This window comes from Epinephelus fuscoguttatus, linkage group LG7 (assembly GCF_011397635.1).
Source record: "Epinephelus fuscoguttatus linkage group LG7, E.fuscoguttatus.final_Chr_v1".
In the NCBI taxonomy this organism is placed as follows: Eukaryota; Metazoa; Chordata; class Actinopteri; order Perciformes; family Serranidae; genus Epinephelus; species Epinephelus fuscoguttatus.
The window spans coordinates 35080720-35091754 of NC_064758.1; the positions used below are offsets into that span (position 1 = coordinate 35080720).

The following is an 11035-nucleotide window of genomic DNA, read 5'->3' on the forward strand; positions in this document are numbered from 1 at the left end:
GAGTGGGCGGGAGGGAACATACACACACCAAGTGGGAGAAATGCTCACACCCATGCATTTTCCTGCACTCAGGCTTCAGCACATACTTCATGCCATATTCACACACAGGCTCACGGACCACCTACACCTCCCATACGAGCCTGTGCTGACAAATCTCTCTGATGAGCTTTCCACGTTCTGATTAGCACATATGGCACGCTGTGATATAAAAAGGTCACCCACTGCACAGGACTGTGTGCTTGAATACACCTGCCTACATGCCTGTGTGTGTGTGAAATTGTGCATATATGACAGGCAGTAATCAGCCTACTTACTGGAAGGAGGGGGGCCGCGAGTCTCCGATGCCCCCTGTTCTCTCGAGAGGAGGGGGCAGCTCTGGATGGCTCTCCGTGCACTGAGATCCTCCATCAGAGTGGGCGCTTTCTGCCAGGACCAACTGAGAGAGAGAAGTTGAAGCATAGGAAAGATTAGACCAGACACATTCAGCTCCGAGAGAAACACAAACAATAATAAATATTCTGTTGAATGATATAGGCCCCATAGTGAGGAGGGAGAAGATCAAAAGAGACCTCAACAGACTTTGCGACACTCAAAGATAAACACACAGTGATGCCGGCACCAGAGACAAACACATCTTGTGTACAAGTACGCGTGAGGAAAAGGCTATGAAATGAGATGCTGCAAAGAGGCCTGGAGATGACTGGTGGCTGCACACAAACAACTTGAGAAACAGCAAACGACATACAAACTTAAAAGACCACCATGCTTTTACTGAGTTGAGTGTCAGTACAAAGGATGATGTACAATGACCCACAGATACGACTGCTCTCCTTTCATCTGAGCCAGAATAATGAAAGTTGAAGGCGGCAGCCGTGGAAAGAATAACAACTGTATGGACCGTGATCATTCTGATGCCAGCACTGGGATTCACAGGTGTCACCGAGGAGTCGCTGGATTCTTAAATGAACCCTGTGGGCTACTTTTTATGTGCTTCATCTCAAAAACTGAAAGCAGTTTTGCATTTTCCATCACCTCCTCTGCCTGTGTCTGGTGTGTGTTGACTGGCTTTCTGTCATAAGAATGAGCAGACTCTGCTTTGGTCCCTTATTCTCCAGTTTCATGGAAAACTGCTTCATAAAAATATTTTCTTTCAGTGTTTGACAGCTTTGTGAAAGAAAAATACCTATGTCTTTTTCTCCCCGATCCTGATTCCTTATCCGATAGCAGGGCCCTCTCTTCCCCTTATTTAAAGTCTGTAAAGCACAATGTACGGAGCGAGCTAATTATTTTATGTAAGGCAACATGAGGCCAGAGATTGCTGTGGAGCTGTGGACAGCCTGATGTGACTTAAAGGTAAACTATGCAGGATTTTCCTGAGAGAAAAACAATGTATTGACTCATAGGAAAGTAATTCCTCTCAATGTTCTCTTATGATGCGGTAGACGTGTGTGCCTGTGTATTTATCTGCAGACACTCTACCCTCTGCTTGTATTTTCTTATTTTCTTCTTATTTTGCTGTGTTCATCATGTTTCTGGGCGCAAAACGCAGGTGAGGTTGGAACTTTATAAAAACATAGCTAACAGGTGCCAGAGCGTGAGCAGCACGCATTCCAAGAGGAAGCTATGAAACTCACGGACATAGTGCCAAAACAAAAAACAAAAATATGGTGAGGTGAAACACCAAGCAGACAAAGCTAGAGTTGGCTTTCACTTTCGCTGGCAATACTGTTTGCAAATAGTAGCTGACAATTCCTGCATAGTGAGAGTGGAAACAACATTTTTGTAATGTCATTGATGAAGAAACTCTTTTTAATGTGAATCAGTTGTGGTCTCTGTGTATTCACAGTATCAGCCCCGATACTGATACTGTGGATCAGATCGGTGCATCACAACATACTTGACATGGTGTACATTCCCCACCCCACAAATCAAATCAGACATATGAACAGTAGGGGCGGAGGAAAAAAATCGATACGACATAATATTGCAATTTTCTTGTGTGGCAAAATCGTATCGTCACACAGAGCCAAGCGTCAATTTTTTTTAATTATATAAAGTATTAATATGACAAATACAAATTAAACTTTCAATTCAAGTGCTTTTTCAGTCCACTAGATATATTTTGCTGCTGCAAAAAAGTGGCTTAATAATAATAAACTTTATTTATATAGCACCTTTCAAAACTCAGTTACAAAGTGCTAAAACAAAACATAACTAAAACACAAGAAGAATAACACAAATAATACCACCATAAAATGTTGTCTAGTAAAAGATAAAATAAGGCCAAAGCTAAAATCAAGATAATAAATAGGCATTAAAATCAATAAGACAGCAATAAAAATAGACAGACAATTCGGATGTTTTTAGCCTGTGTGCGCGCTTGCACATGAGACCAGCGAAAGCACGTGAACACACATGAAGGCGGTGCCCATGTCTCACGGTCTCACGCAAGCGCACACATGTGAACGCGGTGTACAGAGAGGCAGTTAGAGCTGCAGCCTACAATGAGGCTAAACAGAGTTCAAATGATGTTTTTCCAAACAACTTTTTATGTCGGGGCTTTGTGTTGCTACCTCCTCTCCACTGGGATCTCTGCAAGGGATGTGAGGACTCTAAAACTTCACCTGAGCCTCCCTTAGCATATGTGTGAGTAGATAATGGCGGAATTTTCATTTTTGGGTGCACTATCCCTTTAAACAAGGTACTTTTACAAAGTTAAAAATAGAGTTAAATGAAGTGCTGTTATAATAAAGCTGAATGGAATATTGTTATAATAAAGTTTAATAAAGTGCTGGTAAAAGGGTGCGGAATAATATAAATATTTTATTGATGCCATGATATGGGACTGAATACTATCTTAGATTTTGGTTATCATAATATCGTAAGTGTTGTTTTTTTCCTCGTTTTAAAGGCTCCGTTACAGTAAAGTGATGTAATTCTCTGAACTTACCAAACTGTTCTAGCTCTTCTGTTATTTGCCTTTACCCACTTTGTCATTATACCCACATTACTGATGATTGTTTATCAAAAATCTCCTTGTGTAAATATTTTGTAAAAGTACCAATAAGTCAACCTTACAATATCGTCACAGCCCTAATCCCAAGATTTGTTCATTTCCATTTTTTACTGTGGTTTTAAAAAACAGAAGGCAAATTATGTAAAATTATGTAATAACAAGGCAAATTCTGTAAAGATTTGTACTGATAATTGGGGCATAAAGAAACTCTGATATTCTGGTTTATATCACTGAAGCAGCAAAAATACACTTACAACAGTAACTTCTATTAACTGCATTACAGGCTTCTGATATAAGTTATTAAACAATGGGCACTGTGTGCAAGATTAAAGCCATATGTTAAAAATGTATTTAATTTGTTTATTTTACATTTAAAATTGATTTTGAGCTCCTCCTCCCCGTATACAAAGCCCTACATGTGCTGGGACCGAGCTACATTGCTAACTCCCTTGTTAACTTTTTGCCTCCAAGAACGCTGCGATCATCTGCTGCTGCTTCTCAGAAACAGCCTGAAGAAGATCAGGGATGCAGCCTTTGTCATTTACTCACCAAAGCTATGAAATACGCTATCAGGGAAGCTAGCTCGCTAAATATTTTCAAAAGAAAGCTAAAAACGTATCTGTTCACTTCAGCCTTTAACTAGCTCTGACGTCCTGATACAGGTCTGAAACTTTCTTTTACGCTTCACACTGCTGTAGCTCTGATTTCATGATTAATAGTTTTATTATAATTCTGTGATTTTACGAATCAATGCCTAGTTTCATGTGCATTTCTTGTATGAAAGGTGCTTTATAAATAAGGTTTATTGCTATTATTATTTAAAGATATACTATGCAGGATTTTCCTAAAAAAACAAAAAACAAACTATGTATAGACTCGAGGAGTTATCCCTCTCAACATTCACTCCTGACCCACTAGAAGTGTGTGGCGGTTTATGGACGTTTATGGGCATGCACCCCCATAGCTCTCAGGTGACGTCTAAGCTTTACAAAAAGGTAGCCACCAGGTGCCAGACCATGAGCAGCAAAAATCCAGCAAACATCCAAGAAACACGGCTTTGGAAAAATGTAAATACTGTGAGGCAAAACGCCAAACAAGAGTGAACCTGAGGTTGGCTTTTACTTTCACTTCCACTGGCGAGCATGTTAACAAACAGTAACCAACAATCCTGAATCATTTTAATAAAAACGTTAACATCTTTGAGAATCACCTGCAGTCAGAGGGCGGTCGCATGAAAACAAACCTCTTTATGAAAGGGTGTTCTGCTTTGAAGAAAATTTGGAATCACTGGTTTGGTGTGTATGGAGTAATTCTGGTGAATCAACTTTTGAATGACTCATGAAGATGCATATTTGCATGATTCATAAACTAGTTGTTGAGCTACAGTGTGGTAGAGTGTGACCACATTTAAGTACAGGCTTCAAGCTCTGCTGTTACGATCAACACTGCTTAAGTGATATTAAGAGAGATGGTCAATAACGACTCTGTAGCTACCTCTGTGTCACTGACTCTGACCTCTGACCTCCCTCTGGGGCAAACTAATGAATTTCCCCACCAAGATCAATAAATCATGATATTCTTATACTAGGTTGCTTAAAAAAAACAAAAACCTGAGTAGATTCAACATGCAGCCTGTCAAACTAATTTATACATTCTTGCTTTTAGTCCTCCATCAATATTTAAAGCTGGAGCTTTAGCCTGTGTCTGAGCAATGATTAAGATGTAAATCCTCCTTTAACATGACAGGTTGATTTGATTTATTATACTTTATTGTCCCCGTAGGGAAACTTGGGCTCCCAGCACTGCTTATCTTCCATGATTACAAATCACTATAAAGCTACAGAAGTCAATATGCTATGGTATTTCTTGTTTTAGCTGTCAAACTTAGTCACCTCCGACTGTGCTTTGCAACAATGGCTAAGTTTACTACCTAATGGAATCACTCACACCTATATAATAGAGTTGAACAGTGAGATGGAGGTGAAGAGTGTTTAAAAAGCTGTGTGGAGGCGTTACACGGCATGATTTACATGATCCGTGAGTGCTCTGCATATCTTTGGATCGAGCTGAGGCTGCACAGCCTGCAGAGAGGGGCAGCATGGGTGCACCATCCATCTCACTTACCCAGGACACCACTCTCCCGTTGAAGCAGGGCAGCTTGGCGTTGTCATCGGAAATCTCTTCTTTGACAACCCTGGGGAAGAAGCAGACAGACACAGTCAGGCTAACGGACCAGGAGAAGGACCCAGCTCGACAAAACAACACGGCCTACTCTGAGGAAACTTCCCCTTCCTCTGCCTCGTTGATGCATTTACACTGAGAGAGACATTCAGACTTTGTCAGTCACATTTTCCACATGGCTTTCAAACCAGCTCTGCACCCTTGCTAGCTCACGTAGCAGCAGGGATGATGCTCCCACTCTGAGTCTCTACTTATTGATTTATGGACATCATGGCTGTCTGTATCACTAAGCACAACAATGTGATAAGGGCCGCTCACACTGACAAGGACAGGGCCATAAATCTGTAATGAATGAGTCTAACCTGCGCAGGTGAGCGTGTTTCACAATGAGCCACTGTTGATAGATAGACACATAGATAAGTGTCTGTGTGAATGTTTTATGTATGTATGTGTGTGTAGGAAAATCCTCAGAGCGGCGACAACAGGGCGTCAAGGCACAGGGGTGTGTATTAATAGAGTGATCTAGTGTGTGTGAGGCTCCCTCAGTGTGTTCGTCTTTGGCTGTAAATTCCCTACAAAAATACCTCCCAGTTACCCTTTGACCTGCTGGGACACAGTTCAGCAGCAACCGGTCGCCACACCTGCTCGGCTTGTGTCAAGTAGAACAAGCCTGGAGCTAGCCAAGGGGTACAGGAGATGAGCTGGCAAACACCTTACATACACACCGACACACACCCACACAGACACAGGGGGTAAAAACACCCTGATATATTAACCACTTTCCATTATAACCTCCTGTATGTTTTTGTGTGCATTGTTTGTTTTTTTTCTGCCGAGGATTTTCCCAGAATTGATACAAGCAAGCATTTCTGAGACTCTGGAGATCTCATATTAGCTTCTTGGCTTTGAACACGGTACATGAAAAGGGAGAGGCACGACTTGAGAGCAGCAGGAAAAGCCTAAGAAGATTTTACGCAGGGGTGTCTCTCTGACAGTGACTTTACAGCTCCCCCCACCCCACTTCTTGTTTGCCAGAACTTCCCCGCTACTGAAATGATTAGCCAAGCCGGTTGTGTTTTTCAGCGCTTTGCTGCTGTGGGAGCAGGATTGCTGGGAGTGGTGGACGGAGATAACGTAGCCTTGTGGCTGGGACTGACGACCACAGAGTCTGCCGCTGTGGCCTGTTCCACCTCAGGGAGGAAAAGGGAGGGAGGCGAGGGCTGACTCTGCCGGGCTGCTCGTTAGGTAGGAAGTGTTTGCATCCTCTCTCTCAAGTTGCATGACCAGCTGTAAGGTGACTTGTGAGGATGTGGGAGTGGCCCCTGTGCAAATAAAATATCAGCAACGCTTCTTCTTTTGAGTAGTTTGACAGGAATAAGGTCGCCTGTTCCACTTCCAGCAGCGTGACAGCGTTTTTACGGTTCCTGAAAGAACTGGCATGCAAAATAAATCTCTTAAACATGTCCGTGTCTGTTAAAAGAACTGAAACCAGATGAACTAAGACACAATTCCAATCATAACAGATGACGTCTTTATCATGCTGTAAAACACCCGTGGCCTGCATTCTTTTCAGCTCCCATCTGATATCAACAACAGTGTTTGTTCCACCCTCAACTCTTTAACAAGCACACACACACGCACACACACAAACAAACTGTAACCTCTGTTTAGAGAAGCATATGTCTGGTGTGGGCTGCTGTCACAGATCTGACTTCTTGGAGCTGACAGCTTAAATAGGTCTTAACAGATTTCACAGGATAATGACAAGATTTATCCTGGTGATCGCCGAATATTCCGCTGCCGGGGATATTTGTGTAGCTGGGGAAGATTAGATGTGTTTGTTTATGCTTTGAGAGACAGAGGAGGGCTGGGTAGTTGCAGCCTAAACCAGAAACCAGGGGCAGGAGGAGAAGCCAGCCAACACCGGCCAGCAGCCCAAGGACTTTGGTGGGCTGATGCTAATGATACTATAAACAGGGAAGCAAAATATTTGTAGTTAAACAAGATTGTGAATGGATAGACTTCAATATGACACGGAGACTGAAAAGGTAAACAGCTAAATTCAACTTGAACCACCTTGAAACCTGTTAATAATAGCATGTAGGCTGCTGATGTCACATTTAGAACTGTAACCATGTGATTTTCGCAGCATCATAATAACAATGTTCAGATGTTATAAGTCGTTTTCCGTTCATTATGTCACTATCTGACACTTAATATCACATTCAAAGTGCTGTTGTTTATGCTATGACACATAAATGCAGCATAGCCGTCGAAATCTGCCACAATCCTCAAACAGCAAGAACAGGCGAGGTAAGGCAGGGGTGCATTTGTGCAAAAAGCTGCAGATTTTTGTCCTCTAACTACAGGGGCTTAGCACCCCTACCTCAGCAGAAGAAAGATTCCCCTACCAGCCCCCTATTTTCTAAAGCACAAACAAGACTGTTTCTTTCAGAGCTTCAGCTTGGCTGCTTCCTCAGCTCCAGAGTGCCTCTGTGACTTGCATTATAGTGAGGTCTCAAACCCACTCACCACCAGTGGCAATGACAAAACGCCATATCATCACCTTGAAGTCTGCGAAAAAGCCAAGTGGGCTGCTTGAAAACAACACAGCCTCAATAAGCTTCCTGTCTTATGAATATTGATGAATGAATGAATATTACGGGGGGGAGAAAAAACAACTGAGGTATGAAATGTGCACAAAGAGACGTTCATCGTTTAATTTGCTGTGCTCTGTTGTGTGGACAGAAATGCCACAGCCCATGGTTACATGTATTCCATGCGTCTCCAAGGGGAGCTGAAATGACATGTTCACTGCGGTAAGCTGAGGCGTTTTGGGGGCAAGCCGTTTATCACATTCGTGTGGCCATTGCTTAGAGAGCTGATATTGCCAGCACAAATGTAGTTCAGCAATCCCATAAGAAAATGGCTGGTTTTTCCTGCACAGCAGGGGGTCTACTACAGAGGACCTTGCACTGACTGCTCATTTACATTTCAAACACTGTCTATAACTGCAAGGGATTTGATGTTTTCCCTCTCTGCTCAGCAGTCTTATTCCTCCCTAGCTAATTCTCCAGCAGCCATACTGTCTGTGTGTATGCAGTACAGCCAGAATGGCTACCACAAAGCGCTGCTATCCTCTGTGCCTTTGACTGGGTTTGCTTCCATACTGTGCCAGTACCATACGGCACTCACTGAGCCTGAATATTCAACCTTAACTCAAAGGCTGGAATGCTGATGGAGACGCCTTTATAAACTGTGTATGACAGCTCTGTGTGAATACACAGCCATTTAACAATGTCCAATTCACGCCATCATTTACCACGCTTTGTTGATGCACATGCAGGAGCTGGTTGGCCTACTGTAGCCGCTGTGTTCAGCAACACGGAGCCACGTCTCCATGTGGAGAAAGCAAACATGCTTTGTTTGTTTCCATAATCTGCTTGTCGATCACCTGAGGCCCAGAGAGCAGGCCGGCCCGCAGTGCAACAGAGGCAGGAAGCCGGGGCTGGGGGGACAAAGCGGCGCACCAAGCCTAGCCTGCTACCAGGAAGAGCCAGTTTCCCTCACAAGGTCAGGCTGCAGTGGAAATGTGTGACGCTTGGCTCTATAGACACTGCCTGCCTCTGCATTTCCTCCAATCGTGATTGCGATTACAGTGCTAGATATTAATGTGTGTGTGTGTGGGCCTCCGTGTATGACTGTTCAGACTGGAATGAGAAACAGGCCTTGACACAAATATGTCATCCTCAGCAGAGGCCCGAGACAAGTCGCTGACCAAGAGAGCTGAAGGGCTGTGTAGACATGGTGTAACTCCTGAAAATCAGGATGGGATTATAAAGAGAGGCAGAGAGAGAGAAAGGAGAAAGAGAAAGGAATTATTCTATTATTCCTTAAATCCTGCATGGAGTGATTAGAGGAAGTAGCTCCTGTGAGGTAAAATTCAGCATAAAAAATGATAAAATGAGTTACAGCACAGACAAATTCTACTCAATTAGTCCAAAAACTTCTTCTTAAAATCTTCTATTTTGTTCCATAACTAATGCTGCAACATAATCAGGTTAAAATATGACTCTAGGTTTAATAATTAATTTACTTTCTCTCTTCTCATGTCTCTAAACACCTGACAGACTAGCCACAGACTGTGGGGTGTGATGAGCAGCATACACAGCATTATTGCACCTGAATGCATCACTGTTATAACACAGTCTATAATAGAATACTCAATAGAAAAACAAGGTTATGATGATGAAGCACTGTTTGCCTTATCCTCTCCTCTGGGGCAATTAAATGCAAAAAGGTGGCTGCATGATTACATAGCTAACAGTCACAACCACTGGCTTGTGAGTGCCATATTCCCTTGGGATTCACCTGCAGGCCATTGTGTGTGTGTGCATCTGTAAATAATGAACACTTCCCAGGCTATTAGGGAGAACATTTTAATATATATATATATATAATTATTAAATGGTTATTTCTTCTGATCTATGGTGAAAATCACAAAACAAAACAACGTGAAACCTGAGAACTTGAACATGTGGACGCTTTGTCAACACTGCTCCCACATTTATACCCCACATGCTTCATATACTGGCACTAACATGGGTTAATACGTTGACATTAATAAGGGGAGCAGGGGTCTGGCTGTGTGTAATGCATGCAGGGCTGCGTCATTAGGGCTCTGGACAGATCTGGTATCACTTCAAACACTCGTGTGTCTCCTCCACTGCGCACAGGATAGTAATAATGAGCAGGTGCCAGGCGCATGGAAACAGACATGGCACTGTAGTTTGCACACATGTAACAATGTTGCCTATGACGGCCTGTAATACGCTTATTTATAAAGCCTAAACACACACACACACACACACACACACACACACACACACATACATACACATTCACACACACTGCATTAATAAATAGCAAGTGAGCCAGACGAACGGGCTAATAATAATCATGGTGGCCACTTACCCAAAATCCTGGTCCATGGATTTGAAGAAGAATTTGTAGCTGTTGACCGGACGATTGTTGAGGACATTTTTAAAATCCGCTAAGGTGACTTTCTCTGGAGAAACGGAGAGTTTGACCAGATAAGGAGTCTCCTCCTCGTCTATGTGATATATTATTTTAGTCTCCGCCATGAGAGTGAGGGGAGGACAATCATTGACACAGGAAAGGAACAAGGGTTGGCAGCGCAATAAACAGGCCTGCTATGTTACCAGCTACCCGTAGAATAACATCACAACCCTCTCTAATACATTAACCTGTACAGCCCACGATGGAAAACGCAGCACCGTGTTTTGGACCGACACGGTAAGGATCCAGACATAATCGCGTTCGGAGTGCCCGTATTCCTGCTCCGGTGTGAGTCGGTACGGTGGCTCTCTCGGCACTAAAACAGGAAGGGACAGTCCACATCCTTGCGATATGGAGCTGGGAATATTGCTATTTTTCACAGGCTAATTGGTGAGACAGTGCTGTCATCTAGTGGTGTGTCTGGGCTGTGCGCAGGCCTGTGCGCCTGTCTTATACAATGCACTCATACTGTACACGGTGATGATGTACAGGCATGGCTGGAACAAAGAGGAAGTGCACTGGCTTCATCAAACCTGGGCACTGATTTAGTTTTTAATTATTACCATCAAGTCTGGTGTAACAGTGGACTATTAGGCTACTGTGTGAAGCAGAAACAATTAAACTCAATATTTATTTAATTTAATACAATTAAATATATTCCAAAAAATCTATAAAAATAATATTAGATATAAATATTCAAATGAAAAAAATATATGTAGTTTGAAATATATGATGACCCAAGGGCGTAGCTTTGATTTG

The 11035-nt window shown here is 42.8% G+C and overlaps 1 protein-coding gene across 2 annotated transcripts in view; it reads right to left on the bottom strand.

Annotated features, from left to right (window-relative positions):
- The window catches only part of dvl1a (dishevelled segment polarity protein 1a), a 30131-nt gene extending 19484 nt beyond the window's left edge, over nt 1-10647 (bottom strand). For both annotated transcript variants that reach the window (XM_049582294.1, XM_049582293.1), the window contains exons 1-3: nt 10172-10647; nt 5141-5210; nt 315-436 (exon numbers count right to left, since the gene is read on the bottom strand). In XM_049582294.1, coding sequence (XP_049438251.1) covers nt 315-436; nt 5141-5210; nt 10172-10341 — 362 coding nt within the window. In that variant the 5' untranslated portion in view covers nt 10342-10647. The remainder of the gene's footprint in view (nt 1-314; nt 437-5140; nt 5211-10171) is intronic.
- Nucleotides 10648-11035: the final 388 nt, after the last annotated feature.